We start from the raw sequence: 22,933 nt of genomic DNA, 5'->3' as shown, positions 1-22,933 counted from the left end.
TTGTATCTGCATATGATTTCACTCACGGCTAGATATTTTGTACATCCACTGCTCTCTTTATATGAACAAATAAACAGATCTCACTTGAGTAGAAAAATATCCTTTTTGTATAGTCATGCCTATAAGCCATCAATTACACATTGAAAACCACATGTGATCAAAACTATTACACTCAATAATGAATAGCAGCTGAATGGCAACAAGCCACAAAATTTGAATTCTTGAACTTTTTGTTTGTCCGACCTTGTCCTTGATCATTAACCACAATGAATGCACCCTGCCAGACACGTGTGTTCAAAAGAGGAGAAAAGATGTAGTCTTGATATAGTCTCTGCAGTTACAAAGACAACAGATGAAACGTCAGGGACACAAGCAAATTGAGTTACACCAAACAGTACATTTTAAAAGTAAGCACTGTAAATTATTTAACATGCAAGGACACACTGTTAGTTTGCCAAGGTTGAGATAACTACATGTCCAGGAAGACAGATGGTTTTGATGCAGTAAACAACGTGATTACATAATCTGTACAGACATAATAAAAAGCAGCAATAATAAATTGTTATGGAATGCACTAGACAATGTTGTCAAGAGTTCATAATATAATGAACTCTAGATGTCATCATACGAAACAGTATTTGAAAATGTCAAAGTCCCCACATAGAACTTTGCATGAACTTATTTTTGATACAGTGACTCAGATAAATGTGTCTCCACTAGGTAATCGAATAGAGTAGAGAAAGTGCAGAGACAGAACATTGGTCTATGAAAGCCGAGCATTTCATTTGTATGGCTTTGCAGCGTCCATATGGGTAAATAGTTTATTACTACACGTGTCTCTAGTATCAACATGTAATGGCAGCTGGCTGGCTTCAGGGCAAAGTGCACAAATTCCATTTGCCAGGTACACTACATTTTGTGATACTGTTTTTTGATATAGGTAAAGTATCAGACACAAGCTCAGCTCATAAACCCAACTCTATTCCTTAGCTTAGGGGTGGTGCTTACCTTTAGTCACTATAAGCACTTGACTCCTTCAGAAAGTTAACAGAGTTTAAATACATAAACTAAAAGTTGGGATGCTGTAATTTACAAAGCATGTGGGAAACCTAGTTCATTCAACTGTGACAACAAGAGATACATTATTTAAAATTTCTAGCAAAGTTTTAACTCTGTGAAGTGCAATTTTAAGTGAAGCTTGTGTGCTAGAAAATTATGTGTAATCAATGTACTGTATTTACCAGCCACCAACAATCACCACTCCTGGAAATTTTGTACCAATTCAAAATGCACACATCATATGCATAAGGACTTGTTGATTAATTATATCATGCTATGGCTTCACAGCAAAAAGAGTAAACAGTCAATTGTTATATACATGCAGCTTATTGTCTTCTTGTTTCCTGCTTCATAGCTTAAGAAGCATCCACTGCAGTACATGCAACATCCTGCTGTACTCAAGCAGTATAGGTTCACAAGGTTTGAAAATTATTTGACAGGGCATTCTGTTTTTTGCCAATTACGTATAGCACATAGTATACATTCACACAATACATGCAACAGTCTCCAGATTTCTACGCACAACTTAGTATTCAAGTTGACTCTGCACTCTCCACTAGGAAGTATCACATATGAATGTGTTGTGGGTTGACTTGTGACTCACTGATCATGATGAATGTTTTATACACATCTTGATTGTGGGTTTCAGGTTTTCATCACTGACCCCATTGACTTGACACAAATTTAACAGCCTTAACTTCGACAGTCGCAAATCTACAGTGCCCGTGTGTCACCCCCTTACTCTATATTAATACATACACTCTCTCCATTCATACTTAGCTATGACTACCCCACCATACAACGAAACTTACGACTGCAAACACTTCGTGTGGTACTCACCAGCGTACAGTTGATCAGAAAGAAACCGTTATCCAACTCTAATGCCTTTCCAAAACTTGCCATCGAGTCTCCATAACTTCTAACATATTCAATCAATCCTTGGTTGTAACGATCCATAGCCTCTTGGCTACTACAATGTACTTCGAGACCACATCTGTCTCTTAACACGCCAGTATGTGATTCGGTCGCCATTGCAAGCTTTTCCTCTGGTTCCTTTAAAGCTGTTGCTGAAACCACCCTCCTCAACTCTGCAGACTTCAAAATAGCATGTACTCCCTCACGTGTGTGTAATGACTGCACGCGGCAAGTCTGCGCGTGTTGTGTACTGCAGTGTGACCGTACTTCGCTCCTTACGTAACCTGGTTACACAATGGCTTGTAAGAAGAAAGGATTACGGAAAGTAATCCAATCCGTTGTTACGCAACATGTGATATACGAAGATTCTACGCGTCAATCTTTCACATGTGCGTCTGGGGATACCTCAAAAGTACATGAACCCAAGTTTGAAGTTCGTCTACTATAATACACATAAACTCAATAGTGGCTGTATAAATACATGACACAGTGTCTACAACTAATGCTTAAGTCTCCATGTTTTCTGCTACAACTTGATCACGAGTGATTCTCTGCTTCGGTGTTATGCCATTGGCATCTATACAGTAATATGTGAATGCCGGTAAATTAATGGCTAGTCTCTTTTGGATCTCCATCACACATTTTGCAAGTAGTTCCTGGCCTTCTTCTTGACTCATGTCTTCACGATAGTAACGATCCAGTACACTTAGTACAAAGTATGCTCCATACCCATGAGCAGCAAAAGGGACCTCAACTAGTGATGCTAAGTAGTCCATATAGTAGAGGGACGTTGTGTCTGTCTGTTCATCATAACCACCAATCATCATATTCACCATATATGGTGTTCTGCTGCGAAGATACTCTGCTAACTGGTGTCTAGTGAAGTTTGCTGCTGAATGCGGTGACAATACGTAGCCGTGACGCATTTTGTATAGTTGCATGTTCTTTTGAATCAGCTCTCCAAAGTATACGGCGTCTCCGGATTCTCCCGATACCACCATACCCAACTTGTCGGTTAACTTGAACATTTTGTCCTGGTCGTCCTTCATGACAACGATGCTCCGTCCGCCCGAGTTGTCGTGTGCAAGCAGCACAAAATCTTTACACTTAATACCTATCAAACACTCCATTTCAAGACACGCTGTATTCTTATTCTTTCGTTTGCAGTTGCTGAGCTCGGATCACGAGATCCACTGGTTTGTCCACTCACGCGCATGTGCAACATTTGAAGCGCGTTTATTGGAAATGGCCTCTATCCCCAGTTTTTCAGACCTCTTACAACAAGCTGAGAAACTGACAGCAGATATCGACCATGGCCAGGAACTACCGCGGGTGAATAGAAACTTGCACCAAATTGCTGAGGCGGGACAACGCCTTCTCAACAAAACCAAAGGAGTTACAGATGAATCCACAGACGTAAAAGCGTAAGTCAAACATCACTTTGTCATTCTGTACATCTAACGCAAGGTTCTATTTCGTCACACAATGGATTTTCAAACAAATATGTGTTGTATTGGCTGTGCACACGTGGGAGATTGCGTTCAGTCATTATGTGTCCTCGTGGCAGTCGCTCTACTGCTGGTCGGCCCCAGAGAGATCTGACAGACTTCTCTCTGGCGGTGTGTGAGGGAAAGCTCTTTTTGTCTGATTAAATTGTGATACAAATTTATGTGTACATGTGCACTATGTTATTCTTGTGTAAATAAATAAATAAATAAATTGCAAGAATGCAAGCGAATGGTAGTACAGTGGAACCTCCATTATCCAGGCACCTCTGTTGTAGAGCATAAACAAATGTCAAACATTCGTTAGAATGTTCAATAAGCTTAACATTCAAATGTAAATTTTCAACATTCGAACATTTGTTATCTCTCCCACGCTCAATTATTATCATTGTAAGAGTAGGTTTTTACTTTTATATGGTTGTTTTTAACATTAGTTTGAGGTAAAAAGTTTCAGAAATGTACGCAAACCTATCTTTAGTACATGTTCATAATGCAAAATTATTATTGTACTAATTGAGTGGGTATAACAACATTCGGACATTTGTTAAGAAAAATTAAAGCATGTTCGAATGTTAAAATCTAACATTCGTTCATGCCCTACTCTGTTGTCCAGGCAGCCCAAATTAGTCATGTGTAATTGTATGACCATAATGATGTTTAGATGAAGGTACAACAAGGAGGGAGCCTAAATGTTGTTTACCAGTAAGGTAGCTTGTTCTATTAATAACTACCACTTGGTTGCTAGGGTGATCGATTTTTCTAGCACTGGCTGCCCGACTACTGATTTCTTCAGACAAATGTAACTCAATAACGGCTAAGGCTATTGGCTTGATTTTTTTACTATTCAGTGCTGCTTTATAATTAGCCCGCTTTGGCAAACATTCAATGCATACTTCATGGAGTTACCAACCAAGCAAGAAAACTGTATATCACACACGGCATGGTAGCAGCTGGAGTATGGGAGGAATGCAAAGCTTCCAGTACTGATAAAGGGGCATGGGGACAGTACAGCATAGTTGATGGCTTAGTAGATATACTGACTCAGCAATTCACATTGATCATCCAAATCCAGTTGAAAGGAAGCATTCAGAGAATCCCTAATGACGAGTGAAACACCTCCACCATGCCTATTTGAATCTTTACGGAGTACAGTATAGCCAGCAGGTACTACATGACTATCGTAAACAGATTCATTCAGAAAAGTTTCAGTAATAGCTACCACAATTAGCAAAGATATATGTTGACAAGTCAAATTTCTTAGAAACAACACTGTGAGCATTCAGACACACAAGAAATATGATTCTTTGTAATAATGGCTTAGTTGATGGGTTAGATACCATATTTTATCATTATAATCATCTATGGGTCACCCTAAACATGTATCCAATGATCACAATCTGAGGACAGCTTTTACTAAGTACTTCACTAATAATACTTTACACTGAATGCTGCAATATTATATGGACACGGTATTGCTGGTCCAATGAAAAACTTGTGTGAAGCGGTTATAATTATTCTTGCTGCTTTTCAGTGGATGTTCAATCAGGTGGACCTGTTCAATTGACACTGTTGTCCTCAAGCATACGTAGTTTAAAATTGCATTATTAAATCATAAAAGTTTTAAACCCCAAGTTAAATCAGTTATAAACTCCTAAATCAAGTTTAGTTATGGCTGTAGCCATTGATAAAAAGAACATTAATCACGGTGCACTGAATATGCAAAACTTTCAGTTTGTGACTTGTCATTCCATTTTTTGCAGGACGTATGATAAACCCTCCGTGTATAAGTGTGTGCAGTTCCTTAGGCAATAGCAACAGTGAAGAAATGCTTGCAATGTAAGCAGCTAGAATCTTTTCCAATCAGTCAAACTTAACAGATATTCTCTTTCTTGCTCTCCTCGATGGTCTGTCAAGTCCCTCTTGACAACATTGAGAAAATCTTGTAGATTTTCTTCAGGCTATAAGTTTTCCTGTGTAAACAGTGCAGATGGTAGAGCTGTGTGATTGCTTGTACAAATGCAGTTGTCAGTGATTGTTGATGTACAATCACAATAATGCGACTAATTGCCACACCATTTAAAATTTGAACTATTGTGAATTCTTTACTTTACATGCTTCAGCTACAGTGAATCAAGTTGAAGAGAGCACAAGATGAAAATTGTGTTAAAAAAAAAATGTTATCAATCATTAGTGTTAACCCTTAAATCCACGAAACTTTTGGGGAATGCGTGTTTACACATTTCACGTTTAGCTTAGATTGTGGGTTTAATCACGTGAGCTTCGTATGGCCTAATGCAAAATTTAACGCTGAGGTGAACAAACCTTATTGGAAGTCGATTGGAACAACTGCCATCAAGTTATGGAAAGGTATGTAAAAGTTTTGCATGTTTATTTAATGAAAAGTTGATTACATGGCAAGTTCTGGCATCATGCTTTAGCACAAAGGGGAAAGCCCTAGGTATCATTGTAATGCTTATTACATTACGAGTAGAATGAAGTAAATTGCTTAGCCATAGGAGGCATGCTTCAAAAGTTATAGCACTTTGTTTACAGCCATGTGTATTTGCCTATATATAGACTTATGTGCATTTAAGGGTTAAAGAAACACAACTTACTAGCATTGTTGGGATCCAATGAAGCTCTATAATGTTTCCTGATGTAGAGAATAGCCTCTCACATGGCACACTGGGTTCTGAAATATGCAGCAGTTGTTGGGATTTTTGACAGCCTTGGATAACATAACTGGTTATCCCTCCACCTTTCTTGATCATCAGTAGATGTACCACAAGTATCCTCACTTTCCTTCTTTAACATTGGCCCTAAGATCACATTTCAAGTCTCATCTGGATGCTTGCTTTTCTTGCATGGCGGGCCAGTGCCCGAGCCACTAGCTACCTTGTCGCTAGTTTCTGAGCTAGCTATGCTTACTAGAAGTTGTCATCAAATCAATAGCTTTTAAATTTGTATTTGCATGAATATCTTCTGTAGTCTACTGAAAGAAAAGGTAAGGATTTAAATCTTGGATCAATAAAAGAAGCACTAAATTAAATAACAACATGTTGACTAAAAAACCTTAGTATCTAGTTTGTCCAAGATGGTTTTTTGTGCTCTTTTGGTTACATCTGCCACGTTATTGCTTGTCCCTGTTAGGGTACTTCCTATTGTTTTAGCACTAGTATCACTGGAAGATTGATTGTCTTTTATGTTATATCAAATAGTGTAACAATGGCTTAACAGCAGAAACAGTCATGTATTGTTCTCCGGAGACTTGACTGGTGACACGACAGAAAGGCTTGTAACTTTAGTAACTCTTCAAGTACCTTGAATTCAGAATTCTGAGGCATCGAATCTTGATCTATGAGCATTGCACAAAAGGCACTTTACTGCTCTAACACTTGTTCAATCGTGTCAAGGGTTGAGTTCCATCTGGTTTGATGGCATAGCAATCCAAAGGCTTGCTGCTTTACCTCTAGTACATAAGTATCTCACAAAGACTTATGAAAGTAAGTTACGAAATGAGAGCACCTTGCTGTAGAGCCTGTCCAATTTTAAGGCCAGTTGTAACAGCAAGATTTTAATGTATGGCCAAAACATCCCAAATGTGGCCAGCCAAGTACGTAGCATTGTCAATATTTGCAGCATTAATACATGCCACATTATTCTGTGACGGTCCCCATTCTTCTAGAACTTTTTCTAAGTGTTGCTGCTAGACTTTCAGCATTGTGACTGACTGGGAGCTCTTCATTGGCCAGTGCATAACACTTCAGTATTAGTATTGAAGTGGATTGTGATACCAATAAACGACTGAGTGGCACGACTAGTCCTGCAATCAGTCAGCCGGTGGTTGGGAAACAAGTGGCCTAACACAATCATCCCTTAAACTGTTGTACACTGCAGGTATAGTTTTATCAGTAAAAGTTTTCTGTGTAGTATTACATACCTTGGCTCACCTTGTGTTTTCACCCTACAGTTAGCCTTGATTTGTTGTCTCTTCTACCTTGGTTTGCAGCCAAGTGATTTTCACATATCATTTTCTCTTTCTGGACCCATAAGCATTTAAATGTACTGGTTCTGCTTTTAACTCCTGCAATTTATTCACATGACGGTCATCAAATAATCTCATTTGGAATTCCAAAAGTTGCTGTTGAAATGATATCAAATCATTCATTAGCAACCTCGTAGTTGGTTAGTGAATTGCTATAACAAACCAGACTATTTGTCAAGCCTCAACCAAGTCATAAGTGCACTGTGTTAAAGGGGCTATGTGCTTGAGAAAGGCATGTGCGCTTGTTAGAATTTTTACTGCCAGTGAAACCATAAATATTGTGTAAATTTCCAATCATGCATAGACAAGAATGTTGCAACCAGCCACCACCACAGTTTGCGCACTTCCAGGAAACATCCTCTTGGGTGGGAACAAACTATTAAACAAGTTTGTATTAGTAAAGATGCTCACTCAAAGTGGCAGTACATGAAGAAGGATAACAATTTCAGGAATGACGACGCTGTTGCCATGTACTTACTGTCTCTATACGATCGGTAAACTAAAGAACAACCTCCTCGCCTTTTACAGATATGTACCATTTAGTTTGGCGCTAAGTACAGAGTTTCTTGAATAGATTGAGCCCTTCGATGAGACATTGTCTGGTGATCACGTGAGCAACTATTTATTCAACACGAACCCACTTTACCTGGAGATTTATAGCTAAGCTCACCACACCCTGAACACTTTGCCCCATTGCTTTATTCCACTCCACGAAGATTCTCGGAGTAGAATAGGTACACAGCACATGTATCAAGGGATCTGGCACTTCGGAAATCGTGTACAAGGTTTCCTGATTTCTATGGTGATTTTTGATTTCTCCAACCCATGTAAATTATATGTAGTTGAAGCTTTTCTCAGAGAAAGATGAAATTACGTTTTGGTTTTGGAAGAGTGACATCCAAAATGTCAACAAGCTACGATAGCTAACGCTGAACCGTTGCCAACTGTTGATCTAATAGCTAACAAGAGATCCCGGTCAAATTAAAGTTACCACATAATGCAAACAGCTTCATAAATACAGTATGTATATACAAACAGTTGTTTACATAACACTCCCTGTACCCTCTGTATTCCATGTAAACACCATGTGGTACAGGATACTTTATTCTGATACACTATGCCATCATGTGCTTTACTTTACCACCATGTCCGCATAGTATGAGGGGCCTCTCTTTTTTTTTGCTGATATTTTCATTTTCAGTGACATAAAATGGTACAGCAACGCAATTACATGGAACCAAGGCAATTTCCAATGGTTCAGAACTGCTAAAGCCCTTCCGGATATTATTGAAGGTATCAATAACTGCAGAATACAGTTTATTTAAATTCCACTCCTTCATAATCCTTGTCATATACTCCTGAAAATCTGTGAATGATGTCACATTATGGACCATATTGACAATTTGTGGCAGTAACACAGTGGATAATGCAGATGGAGCCAGGGTTCCATTCTGTAATTGCCGCAAGAATTTATTATTTATCACTTGCACAACCGACTTATTCACACTGATTGCTTCCCCGGCCATCTGTGTGTCATTCAATGTGGTTGGATCATGAATTAAATCAATTTCAAGTGGCTTTAAAGCTTTAAACGCAGGTGGTGTAAATTGTTTAGTCAACATGGCATGTTTCAGCTCAAATATTGTCCAACTAGGGGGTGTAATGAATGGGTATAGCACCTTCACCTTCACCATCATCTTCCATACTTCACCCAACAAATGAATGGCTTGTAATTGGTTTCTTCATAGCTCAGCCTCTGTATCTTCCTAGGAGGACGGGTAGGAAGTTCGGCTTCCATGCCACAATCACTACTGTTCTCCACACAGGACGTTATCACTCGATGGTTGCTCCTACCGTAAACTGCCTGTATGCAGCCTTGTGGTATGATGATGTATAATATGTTCAGTCTCCCATCGCATCACACCAAGCTTCATGATCAATTGCCTGAGACAATACGTCCCTGTTTAGCACCATGGCATCAAACCAACTTTCTGTGACTTCCGGCAACAAACATTTTCCTTTGGGGTCTCCATTGGTTGACACCTGAAATAAACACACCTTGGTAATGCTTTGTTTTCTCTCTGGTTCTGGTCCTGCCACAAGGCCCTAGCCTACCATCATTGCCATATGCTGCAATGGCTAGTTTTTGCAAATCCTCTAATTGTAGCCGACTGACAAATTCCTGTGAGTGAAAATGTTTTTCTTTTTGTAACACCACAGATATGCTTTGTAGTATTGTATATACCTGCACTTGTTCTAGTCATGTTGGTTGTTGGCTCCTGCCACTAGTCCTTCAATCTGCTACTCCATCAGGCTGAAAGATACCCACAAGATCATGCAATAAATACTGGAGCTAGGAGTTCACTGGTACCAAGGTTTTCTTCTAGATCCGCACTTATACGATGGGCCACTGTAAACTTCAACTGTTTTGCACAGACAATTACCATATACACTGACATGTAGACTTGCAAGTGCAGTTGAGGTCCTGTGGACAATACAAAACCTAGACTACTTTTATTGCTGTCTCACATCGTTGTCAATATCTTCTTCAGATGAAGAAGTCCCTGAGATATCACGCACACTAATTAGAATGCTCACCACCATTTTTGTTAATAGCATAATGCATGAATGTTCTACATCAATGTGTTTATATATGTCAATGTTTACGTGCAGTTAAATGGCTTCTGTAACAGCTGCGAGTTTAGAGTATAGCCCCTTTAAGCTATACTAGTAATGCTAAATTCATAGTAATCTTTGTGGTCATGTGCCTTATCTCTCACGTCTTTGCCAGTGCCTGCAACTGCCTTGACAGCAATCTTTTTGAGCTTAAAAAGGTTTAGCTAGGCGGATAGCAGTCAAGGAATATCTACTCTTAATGTTCATAACACTCAAAATACTTGTAAATACCTGTGCCAGGGATGTGCCCAGGTTTAGAATAGTGGTGGTTACAAGAGACAGGGATGAGTCCAGAAATGTTGTATGAGACCTTAACTTGTGTATGTCAGAGGTGAATTTGTAGTGTGGTAGTGGTGGCTATTTTAGTTGAGTGGTGGTCAGTACCAACCACTGCTGACCACTGTGGGCACATCCCTGCTGTGCTAGTTTATGGAGACTCAACACATGTTTGTGCAGTCATGTTAGGAAAAGTATCATTTGAAATTTGCTGATCAACTGTCAATGCTTCTCAAAAATGAGTGATGATGGTAAAATGCAATCTAGTTTGAAAATTTTAAAACTCTTGTTTTGTTTTGTTGCTTGCAGCTCGATCTTGTTGGGTTCAAGAGGGTTTGATCTACCAAAGTTGTCACAGAAACTTGAGACATTAAATGCTGCCAAAACATTTGAACCAATTGAACCAATTTGGGACACAGACATAGAGGTATGTAATGTACAGCAAATTGTTGAGGGATATAAACTTTTCTATTAATTTTCTAAGAAAATAAATGTATTGTTGAATGATGATATAGGTTTTATATAGTACAGCTGTACGTACTAGGGAAAATTTGTTTTCTGAGCTGATAGGTATAGTAATACTGTTACCATGGAAACATTTTTTTGCAAGGGATTTCTTCGTAATGAACGAGAAAACACTCTCCTAGCTATTATAGAAGAGACTCGGAAAAGTGTAAGTGTTTCTTGTAGCTCAATGGGCAGTATAAATAATGTATCTGTTGTGTAGACTTTTGAAGAAGCTAAGAAACACTGTGAGAGAAGTATGAGGAATGAATGGGAGGATGAAAAGCAAAGGATCCTTGATTCTCTTGTGGGAGTTGATGAGGAATTAGAAATACCATCGGAAAGAGAGGTTTGTGTTTGTTTATGTGTATGTGTTTGTATGTAGTGTATGTTTGTGTGTGTGTGTGCACGTGCGTGCGTATGTGTAGTAAGGTTGGGCGATATTGAAATTTTCAATATGACGATATTGGTCAACTTAATATCACGGTTATTGCAGTTATCACGATAACAACATACTAATGAGACCTGTAGTACACAATACAAAACCACTAAAAATCACATCATATAAGCCACATAGGGTTGGAACTATAAGTAATCACACTTCAGTAATTATATAGGGACTGTCCAGGCTGGGAGCAAAAGCAATTACTGATCTATATAGACTACTGAGCTATATAGACTACTGAGCTATATAGACTACTGAGCTATATAGATTTGTATAAAGACTTACACCATGTGAAACTACACTGCTGTATCTCCACTCACAAACTTGACAGACTTGGTAGAAAATTTGAGCCGGTTGAAATGGCTGGTTATGGAATACTAGGTAATTTTCAGTTTGGATTCTTTGTCTGATACTTTATCTGTATCAAAAAACAGTATCAAAAAATGCAGTGTACCAGTATTGTGTAATAAAGATGTCCTCGCATTACGAAGCAAACCTCTTGCTGTGTATAGCAAACGGAATTTGTGGACTTTGCACTGTTGAAGCCAGCCAGTTGCCATTGAATGTTGATACTAGAGACAAGTGTACTAATGGACAGTTTACCCATATGGATGCTGCTAAAGCCATAGAAATGAAATGCTCAGCTTTCATAGACCAACGCACTTTCTCTATGCTATTCAGTTTCCTAGTGGAGACATGTTTATCTGAGTCACTGTATCAAAAATAAGTATTTTGTGAATCTGATATTTTCAGATACTGTTTCCTGTGACGACATCAAGAGTAATAATGAACTCCTGAGGACATTGTTTAGTACATTACATAAAAATTTATTGCAGCTTGTGTAATCACGTTGTTTACTACATCAAAAAAATAATCTGTCTTCCCTGGACTATTGTCAGTGATTATCTCAACCCTTGGTGTATCCATGCATGTTAAATGATTTTGATACAGTACTTAAATTTTAAGAAAGATTGAACTGTCCCTGACATTTCATCTGTTGTGTTTATAACTGTAGAAACTGTATTGAGGCTGTGTCTCATCTCTTTTGAAAACACACATCTGGTAGGGTGCATTTATTGCGGTTAATGATCGACCATTTCAAAGACCAAGGTCGGACAAATAAAAGTTCAAGAGTTCAAATTTTGTGGCTTGTTACCTTTTGGCTAATATTCATTGTTGAGTGTAATAGTTGTGATTACCATGTGGTTTTCAAAATGAGCCACAGTAATGCTGTAACCAGCTGGTATGCTACAAGTGTATCGCATTTATTCTAATAAATTAGTGCATCCTTCACATAGTTGAGTTTGCTAGCTGGAAAACTGATTGACAAGTACATTATGGTATGTTAACATAGGAAACATTCCCACTTCGTTATGCTTTGTTATCGCAATGACCGTTTATACCGGTATGACAGTTTTTCTGAAACCAGGCGGTATCGGTTATTGTCAGCTGTAATATCATCTTATTACTGCCATACCAGTATACCGCCCAACACTAGTGTGTAGTGTAGTGTAGTGCAGTGTATTGTGTTTATATAGTTCGTGTGTGTGTGCGCACGTGCATGTGTGTGCGTGCGTGTGTGTGATTATTGGTTATCAGTATAACACTACTAATTTTGTGTACTGTGTGAGCTGATGATGATGTCATTTGCTACTCTTGATAACTACATCAGTTACCTGACGACAGTTTATCCACCAAGATCTCTGAAGCTCATACAGCTTTTAATGTGTGCTGTTTGCTAGTACCAAAGTGTGTGTGTGTGTAGTGTTTGTGGTTGTCACTTTGCTGTCAACAAAATTTGCCATCCTATATTTCCAACCTACACTGGATTATGTGACTGTAATAGATTAAAATTTGCATGTTCGTATACTGTACAATATTTCTTGTTATTTGATCAAGTAGTTGCTTTCATTGTTGTTTTTTGCCTCAGGTGATGCGTGTTGGGTCGCTGAGCATGCAAGGGCGTAGTTTACTGGATGCGGTGGAGATGGCATATGCCAAGGAGGTGTATTTGAGAAATGAGTCAGTGATACAAGGGAAACAACACAACCTTGTGAAAGCTTTTCATGGTGCCAATCAACATTTTCAGGATAAGGTAAAGAGTACTGTTATGCTGTATCCAATAGGGAACCTGTTATAACTCTTTATCTTAATCCACTGTATCTTATTCCACTGTATATTATTTGACAGGTTATTGTAGACTGTTGGCTACTGGTCAGAACTCTCACAGAAGCACCTGATCTTCCTGCTAAACCAGTTGGTCATAGGTTAGTATACTGCACGCTGCACACTGCACACTGCACGTACACACACACACACACACACACACACACACACACACACACACACACACACACACACACACACACACACACACACACACACACACACACACACACACACACACACACACACATACACAACACAAACAACACTCTGTTCATGTGTTATCTTAAGTGTCTATTTTACTTTGCTGCAGGTCTGATGTAAGATTACAGAAACTTTTTGTGCAAAGAGCCTTGTTATATTTAGAAAGAAGGTGTGTACAATTGCCTGCAATATATTAAATGCGGTACATTCTACTACTGATGTTTATATGCCAAATGTTAAACACCACTTTATAAAGATGCATGATTAACCATCATACGTTTACTGGCTAACTCAAAAGACTCTACTGGTGGAGTGGTCAAGGATGGCCTACTTCTCTCCATATACTCTTATAGAGCAGTCAAAGTTCTGCCAAAAAGGTGCATGTAAAAAGTTCTAAATGAAGTAAAACTAGTCCATCAGGGGATTGAACCTGTCAGGTTTTTATGTTCTGTGTGCCTTACCACTGCATGTGGTATTCTCTCTGCAAGCATCTTCAGCAGCATTTTAAAATGTACTATCTATGCAGTATGGCCACCACAACATTTTCTCTACTGCTGAGATTACCAAGTAATGCGCATGTTTGCATTGCAGAATGTTATTGACTCATTTTATATCCAATCACTGATTACGTATACAGCTCTTAATCAGGACCACAAAGGTGTGGGCGTGGCCCATGAAAAGCGTCACCCAAAACCAGCCTCACTTTTCCCAGACATTGATGAGGCAGTATTGGCTAGTTAAAACTAAGCCCAAACAAGCCTTCAGATCAACCTGAAATGCTTTCAACAAGTTGCTATGGAATTCTATAAAAATTATTTAACAATTTTCTAGTGACTGACTGACTGACTGAATAACTGACTGATGTCTTCAGACAAGTGTAACGTGATAATGGCTAAGCCTACAGACTTGATTTTTTCACTGTTCTACGTCATTTCAGCCTGAGAGGGTGGCTTTTGGCATACTGCAGTACGTACAATGCATTCTTCATGGACTTACCAGTGTCCTCCTTTGTGTCCCATTCGTCTTTGCTGACAGTGAAAAGTGTTGATTTGGTGGTAGCACATGATGGCTTCCCTTTGTAACAGAAATCGTCTGTATTTTTTAGGGCTAAAATGAATATACCGAATATTCGAATTTGTATTCCATTTGAATTTGTTCGAGACAATTTTGCAATTCAAAACATCAAAGTTGTTAGGAAGGATGGCGGACACTAGCTAGAAATGAGGAATCCTTATCAGTCTCTACAAATGTTCTGTGTCGAGTAGTTTGCATGGAAAATGAATACCAGCAATGAAAAGCCTTTTTGCTCACTATAAACAAATAGAAAGCCTCTCTATGCAATTCCACAAACCCTAAGTTACGAGAAGCCATACAACGGCACATGTTGCTAGGCGTTGTTATTAATCAATGGCAGATCTAGGATTTTTAAATGGGGTTTCTGAAAGTTAGTGTAGCTTAATAAGGCATCTAATGACATTTCTCTAGAAAATTTAGAGATTTTAGAAGCTCTGAGATTGGATTTTAGGCTGCTTTTAGTTACCAATTACAATAAATCCAATGCTTTAAACTGTAAATACTATAGGGCAAATATGGTGACTACAAGCTGTAGCTTCGATTGCTCTATTAGAGTAGTTACATGACTCCTCTATTAGAGTATCTCGATTTTAATGCAGTGGGAGATGAAAAGTGAAGTGTTGCTGAGGGTGTAATAGCTATAAATAGTGTTAGTGAAGTGCAACTGCATGCATGCTATTGAAACACAGTGGTATATAGTTGTTTGCTATGACAAATTGTCAGTACAACAATGTTTATGTATTTAGACAACCACTGAGCTAAGTTTAAAAGGGGGTTTCTTTCGAAACCCCAGAAACCCATCCAGATCCGCCACTGCTAATGTTAAAAATAATATTCTTACCCAGAACAGTAGCTGTTGCACTTTAAGATAAGAACTGCACCACAGGAAAACTATAAACTGATAATCTGTGTATAACAGCCATCTTGGTAGCTAATCAAAAGATTCAAAACATGGAATAATCTGGACAATGGAGCATGTGTTTAAATATTTGTGGTGCCTAATCATCTGGGTTGTGTAATAGAGGTCACACCACCATAGGTAACCAGATATAGTTGTGCTATACAGCCAAAGGTACATCGCTCAATGCTAAAAATAATACATCATGCATGCAGTAGCTACTGTAGTTTTATTTTACAGAATACACAATAATCAGATTGGTATAATCAGTATTGGATTTTTTAAGGTACAGATTAATTGGATTTCAGTACAACTGAAAAATCTGTATTGGTAGCTAGCTACATCATTGGACGCGTCTACTTCATTTCAAAAGCCATGCACTTACTGAAATTATTAAGATATCAAATTTTAATGATGTTTGGAATACAAATAATCAGAAATAGAACATAATTATACACTGTATTTAAGTATTATACTGTAAATAGAATATTCGATTATTCGTTCTTGACTAAAGACATTCGTTCTCTTTCATTTAGAATATTCGTTTTAGCCCTAGTATTTTTCATAGTGGCTACTTTGATTGCAAAGGTGCTTTTTGAACAGTTCTTGATTCGTATTGGTTCGCAATGGTTCTAACATAGCTAACAATGAAGCGTAATGGATACTTCACTTTTCAGACAATAATTAACATAACTGGGACACGTGATGCCATTTCTTTCTTTTCATGTGGTATGCATGGGTTCACCAGTAATAATAATATTATTTACAAAAAAGTTAACAAACAAGTACACAAAAATTTGGAATTTTCAACTAGAGTAGGGACCATATCACATCGATAAAAAGTACCGAAACAAGCTGGAGTAGTGCATGATATTAAATCACAGTAAAACAATAAGAAGTGTTATATCCCTACTGTGCATTTCCGTTGTGGCACAGTAGGGATATAACACTTCTTATTGTTTTACTGTGATTTAATATCGTACACTACTCCAACTTGTTTCAGTACTTTTTTATCAATGTGCTATGGTCCCTACTCTAGTTGAAAATTCCAAAAAAAAATTGTGTACTTGTATTGATTACGTGTAGTGCAAAAATTAAGGACACTGTGTTAAAAGTTGGTAAAGGAGTTTTGTGTGTCTAAATACATAATCTCTGAGTATTTATGTATATTCCCTGGGGGAAGGAGGTAGGGGCAAGGTGCATCCCCCAGATACCTAGGTTATTCACACATGACATTAATTGTCAAATCATGTCAGATCAATGAAATTATCCTGTTCTGTTTATTGCTACAGGTGGAAAACGTCTGTAAGTTTCAATCTTATGTCAAGTTGTCTTAGTTATTGACACCAGTCCTTGGTTTGGTGTACCTAACAGACTCTGGAGGCTTTATTGAAACACTGTTGACTTTGTAATGTAATTGGCTTTCTGTTTGTTTTTTTATCATCTTGTTTGCTTTTAAAATTTTCTTTTCACATCTAGGGCTTTGCTTTTAACACCTTCCTGTTTCCTTTTATTTTTCCTTTGGGCTTAGATCAACATCCTGCTGCTTACCATACAGCTGCTGTAAATTTAAAATTTTTAAAAACTATACTTTGTTTATTTTATTTTATTATTTTTTTTTGAAGTTGACATACGAATGTACAGACCAACATGTGTCATTTTTTATCTTCTGTACATCCAGTTGATCATTATCAATGAGTATGTTCTTATATTCACTATAGCCCTCCAATATTTGTTCTGTGTAGTATTTGTTTCAGTTGTATTTTTCCTGCAACATTTGTTCATGTGGTAGGCATGGTGTTGTGTTTACAATGTTCTCTTCTCCCCTAGTTACCTGGAGTACATCACTAGGACAGTACATGATAACCCACAACAGTGCCAAACAGGTGGTGTTCCCGGTACTCTTAACCTTGTCAAGGGCTACCTGAGGTTGAGACTATCCAATATTAGATTCACTCCTGAGGTAAGCACAAGTCACAAGTTAAGTTGTAAATGCTATAAAACTTTCTAAGCTCGTCTACCATCCTTACTGTGCCCTAAGATTTCAGGTGCTGCTGCTGCTGATAGTGGTTTATAATACTCCTCTAACAATAACGACTAGTAATGTGGCAGGCTGGATACCTGCTGGTGGGGGATAACCAAGACCAAGAGTTAATAATAATACTCAGAGAAAGTTCTTTTTTGGGTATTTGGTCTGGAAGAACTTCTCTGCTATGAGACATGATGGTGTTAGTTTGAAGCTCTGCATCATCTTGTGTGTTCATACACAGAGTGATATTTATCAACGTAACTGTCAGTACATGTACCTGTGTCCAAACAGGAAGGCTATAATAACAACCTTAGGAGCTCACTATCCTCTGTTAGATGGCTTGTTTAAAAACTGTGGTCTTTTTCATAATCCTAGCTCCACTGTACACTCTCAAATAAAGCCATTCTGCTTTCTCCAGAGGAAGTTAGCATCCTGCTGGGGTATTTCTCATTTAGGAAGGCTTGATGTAAGCAACCACACAGTGACCAAACTGTGTACTCTGTAACTGGTAAATTAAAGAGACACTCCATTGGTATTGTTTACATCATGAAGCCGTTTAAGTGTATGACACAATATTACTTAGTTGATGGCATAAAATTAATAAAGTAGTGGGAGAATGTTTCTTAAACCCCAGTGCGTGGGAGTATCAAAGTGCCGCGCTGGGTTATAACTACCATACAGCTAGACAGAGCGGCGCTGCTACTGTACGATATATTAGTTATCACCCAGTGATAACTAACTTATCACCCTGTTGCGGAGCCACTCAGTCTCTTTCGTGACATCATAATAACCGCGAATGGCATTGTTTACCAATGGAACAAAGAGCCAAATAAGGAAATATTGATACAAAACACACCAATAAAGCACTTAAAACTACCTAAATCTTACAAGAAAACTGTTAATCCTTTACACAATAACACTACAAGTTACCAATACCGTGATAGCTAGTTTAACAAATGTCAAGAATAGTCCGTGACGATTTTCGCTCCAGCAATCACTCCCAACGGTCACTATGGTGAAGAACTAACTTCCTCTAGCTTCATCGTTCTATCGTAGCCACTTGTTGGTCTTTATTTTTCTCTTGCACACCACGCGACACCACCATACCAATTTCTGATGAAGGCGAATCGTACCTGGAACCGCTGCTTCATAACACCGCCCTTCGCTACAGTTTGTAGGCAGTATGTAAGGTCTCTCTTGTAGCTACGAAGTAGAATCTCCACACAATTCGGACGAAATCTTGAGCACAGTGACAGGAACTCAAACCGGAACTTAATTTACTATCCGTAAACTTCTGCGCACTCCCGCGCACTGGGATATAAAACAGTTATATCCTGTATACTTGGATGATATCATTGTTATTACACTCGTCCTCGGCTCCGCCTCGGACTCGTGTAATAACAATGATATCACCCTCGTATCGGGATATAACTATAACTTAAACATGCTGTAGTATTGTACTTCTACCCCTATGCGAGATACAGCTGCATTTAATAAACGCTACACAACAACTTGAGCCATGTATTACAACCAGGTGGATGGTTGGAAACGCAACACAGCAATTGCTGTCGAAGTACCTGTTAATTCGTGTGCCACACTGTTGTGCAGCTGGGAAAACATGTTAGGCTGCCTAACTTGGTTATGTAATTATTCACAGGATGTAAAATAATGCATGGCTGAATGGCTTCGCTTCGATAGATACGGACAGAGTGTCCCTTTAAAATAGATGGGGAATTATTTCATAGAACATTTAAGGAACATCTGATGCAACTCACCTTCCCTTTATAGCAATGTTCAAATGCCACTATAGGAAGGTGATCATAAACAAGATCCCAACCATCCAATTAAGGAAATACAGTTGCAGAGCACAATAACTTATAGGGTGTTATTCATAGTACTTTCTCGAGTAGGACTCCTCAGGGTTCATGGAACATGGTTCACCAATAACCTCTTGAGATTGAGACAACACAGAAGAACAAGACAACCCCCCAAAAAAGAAAGCATAGAGGTCTGTATATGTGTATAAAGTGCCAGAGCTCATGCAAGATGCAGGCGACACATAGAGATTCACTCGCAAGAGCAGCATTAAAGGGCAGCAATGCTTGCCTGGAGAGAGTACACGAGGGAGGCACTTACTCTACAACAGGCCATACCTTTAGGAAATGCCCCTCAATCATTCTTGGAAAGAAACAGCTACTGCAATGGCATAACCCACAGCAGAAGGAATAATTACTCACTACTCAGAGTACATGCAATCCAGAAAACACAAACTTGTGAGTTTTCAGTGTAAGAATATGCGGTTTCAATAGAATGGAAGGCGGTATACAAAGCTGAGACACCTCACACAGTTTGGATTTATGGTGGTTGGTTACCTCTCATTCTAGAAAACAGTGCCACCACTGTAGGACATAAATTGTCACCCAGATACATATAATGACTCAGATTAATGTTGACAAATGTGCATATTATACAAAATACATGCATGCAAAAATAGTGACTGTACAAAATTTCATTAGCTACAGTGCTTTGTTTTACAGAGAAGTATCAGATGCATCACATGGTGGACGGTCAGTTCCTGATCAGTTTCATGGTGTTCAAGTCCTTGTGTATCATCTATCATATGTTTGATGTTGCAACATATGTCACTCAGAGGAATACATGGATTGATTGTACAACTAACAAAGAGGATAGCTGCAGTACCTGTCAATATTGATAATCATCATGGGCTAGAGTAGTCTATCCAGTACGTGTACTAGTGGTAGCTGTGTATTTGGTATTTGGTAGGGGCAGAAGAGGTTGTGTTTGGAGCTGATCAGGGAAGCTATCAGCTTTTGTTAAGGGGAGAAGGTGGTATCTTGGTTACTGTGACATGGTGGCCTTTTGGAAAATGTGCACTCCTTACGTACCTATGTTTTAATATGATGCAATGTCACTAACTTTAGAATTCACTAAAAATGTTGTTTTTGCATACCTCTCAACCAGTATCCGTGCACTTTGATTGTCACATGATGTTGATGTAGCATGCTATGGAAGAGTCCTGATGGCAGTCAGCGCTCCTTAACAGCAACTTAACTTGCAGAAAAAGAAAAGCTTGCAAGTCAAAGGCAAGAAGGTTTAAACATCAACAATTTCAACTAAAGGAATGCAAGGTCGTGTACAATTGTAGTTGATTTACAGCTGACTTATATATGTATCTGTTGACTTGTGTTGTTTGTTATGTTTTGAAGGAGATGACCAAGCTAAGCATATCATTTCCGGTTTACACCAGAAGGAGATGACCAAGCTAAGCATATCATTTCCGGTTTACACCAGAAATGTTTAAAGATGAAAGCACTGGAATCACACTGTGGTATTCACTGTAGCAAGTGTCTTGAAAGTAAACCATTCTTGCTGCTATAGATTCATCCATTGTGTTACTATGGATACAATATAGTATCGTGAGAGACTGAAGTATTTGTGATACATAAGTGACAATATATGGAGGCCTTTGTCAAAAGCAACACTTGTAAGAATTCTGCATTGAGTTACCTCTTCCTGACAGTTTCATGAAAAAATGTCTGGACTGGTAAACCTGGACTTGGATTGTTTGTGACGTCATGCATAAGGTTCTTGTTAAATGTTTGTTCGAATGAGTTGAAACGTATATTAAATCTGATAGTAATCACAATGAATTGTGGGCAGATGAATACACAGCACACAAGTACTAGTTGTGGGCAGGACTTCTTTCGCTTCATACAAAAACAAGATTCGAATCGGATCTTTAAATTCCATAGGAGGGATTTTGTCCGCTCCTGTAATGAATGTCAACAAATCTCCTAAAACAAGTTGTTTTTTCTCATCTTCACAAGTACATTCTAGAAGAAGAAAAAAAACATACAGTTCATCCATTATCAACATGTTACAAATGCAAGCTAAGCACAATTACTAACAGATAATCTGGATTATATAGCCCTTCCCATGCACACTTACAAAACGTTTTGGTTTAGGCTATGTTTTTGATTATAGTATGCATTGTGGGCCTCACCGGGTCTCACTATGGCAGATGCAATCCAAAATGACAAAGATTACGTAAATTCACTTGCAATATCACATTCCTGAATTGGTGGTGCTTTGGCAATGGAGGTGACATTGACTGAAAAGGAGTCACTGGCCAGGACCACTACTTGTACTGATAAAAAGTAGTTAGCTTAGTGGATAGTTGTAGTTCCTGCCAAGTGATGTTGGATGTAGTAAACTGTGTAGAAGTACACAGTATTTGATATTTTCGATGTTATATTTGCCATATTACATGCCTCAACTAGATCAGCTAGTGGAAGTTCCTGGTTGTAAAGTGATATCTGTAAAAGTAGCTTACACTCTCTGTGTGTACGTTTGGTGGTTGGGGGCGGAAGAAGTGTTTGGTGGTTGCTAAGTGTTGGTTGCTATCAACTCTTGTTAAATACAAGGTGGTATCTGATGGTAGTGTAGTGTCACTAACACTAAAATTAAGTCAATCAATATGCTATTATTTATGCTTATCTCTCAACCTGTATTTGGCTACTTGGAACATCACAGTAGGATGAAGAATGATATCATAGTTATTTACATGCACATTGTATAATAGTTGAAATTTTCATAGCACAATTGGTAGTTTTTAAGTTAACGGTTAGTATAAACAGCTTGGTTGATGTTGATAGTGCATATGGAGTCATGCATATAATAGTCTGCGTTCTGTGTGTGTGTGACATTGTCAGACAGTGTGCAGCTGTAGTCCAAAATGAGTAACATTATGTACATTACACATCTCATACTACTGGATAACATCAGCCAGTCCTTGTTGTATCAATGTCAATATCACTGATAATTGTTGTCTTGAACTGTCTCTATCTCCATATGTAGGGAACTGCAAATTATTTATTAGCTGATCAAGCGCAACTTTTAATGCAGTATAACAGCATGTGTAACACGCAAAATCTTATATGGGGGTGCACAGCTAGTACCACTTGGTAGATAAAATCATACAGTGGTCTACCTTGTGTGTCTGACATTGTTTCACTGTGGCATGATCAGTCAGTCCCATTAGGTTGATCACAACTGCAGCAATTCATTGAGAACATAGCAAGTGACAGCAACTCTGCTATGGTGACATCACAATATT

The 22,933-nt window shown here is 38.4% G+C and overlaps 3 protein-coding genes and 1 non-coding gene across 4 annotated transcripts in view; 2 read left to right on the top strand and 2 right to left on the bottom strand.

Annotated features, from left to right (window-relative positions):
* LOC136262692 (tetratricopeptide repeat protein 38-like) overlaps positions 1-2,278 on the bottom strand; it is a 33,506-nt gene extending 31,228 nt beyond the window's left edge. The window contains exon 1 of the mRNA XM_066057062.1: positions 1,900-2,278. Coding sequence (XP_065913134.1) covers positions 1,900-2,091 — 192 coding nt within the window. The 5' untranslated portion in view covers positions 2,092-2,278. The remainder of the gene's footprint in view (positions 1-1,899) is intronic.
* Positions 2,279-2,401: 123 nt separating this feature from the next.
* LOC136262700 (proteasome subunit beta type-2-like) lies at positions 2,402-3,171 on the bottom strand. Its single transcript, XM_066057069.1, has one exon. It carries the CDS (start codon positions 3,102-3,104, stop codon positions 2,481-2,483), a length of 624 nt encoding a protein of 207 aa, XP_065913141.1. The 5' UTR covers positions 3,105-3,171; the 3' UTR covers positions 2,402-2,480.
* Positions 3,166-22,933, top strand: part of LOC136262687 (nuclear pore complex protein Nup93-like) — a 47,968-nt gene continuing 28,200 nt past the window's right edge. Inside the window, exons 1-8 of the mRNA XM_066057054.1 lie at positions 3,166-3,398; positions 10,786-10,903; positions 11,087-11,149; positions 11,204-11,329; positions 13,356-13,520; positions 13,616-13,692; positions 13,905-13,964; positions 17,598-17,730. Coding sequence (XP_065913126.1) covers positions 3,220-3,398; positions 10,786-10,903; positions 11,087-11,149; positions 11,204-11,329; positions 13,356-13,520; positions 13,616-13,692; positions 13,905-13,964; positions 17,598-17,730 — 921 coding nt within the window. The 5' untranslated portion in view covers positions 3,166-3,219. The remainder of the gene's footprint in view (positions 3,399-10,785; positions 10,904-11,086; positions 11,150-11,203; positions 11,330-13,355; positions 13,521-13,615; positions 13,693-13,904; positions 13,965-17,597; positions 17,731-22,933) is intronic.
* LOC136265274 (small nucleolar RNA SNORD24) lies at positions 13,055-13,136 on the top strand. The gene has a single exon (XR_010705468.1). It is a non-coding gene; the product is annotated as a small nucleolar RNA SNORD24 (small nucleolar RNA).

This window comes from Dysidea avara, chromosome 8 (genome assembly GCF_963678975.1).
Source record: "Dysidea avara chromosome 8, odDysAvar1.4, whole genome shotgun sequence".
Lineage (NCBI taxonomy): Eukaryota > Metazoa > Porifera > Demospongiae > Dictyoceratida > Dysideidae > Dysidea > Dysidea avara.
The sequence above is the reverse complement of the archived record's forward strand: the minus strand, read 5'-3'. Positions and strand labels throughout refer to the sequence as shown.

Coding starts and splice junctions, on each gene's coding strand:
- LOC136262700 (XM_066057069.1), bottom strand. CDS start 3,104: ATGGAGTGTTTGATAGGTATTAAGTGTAAAGATTTTGTGCTGCTTGCA.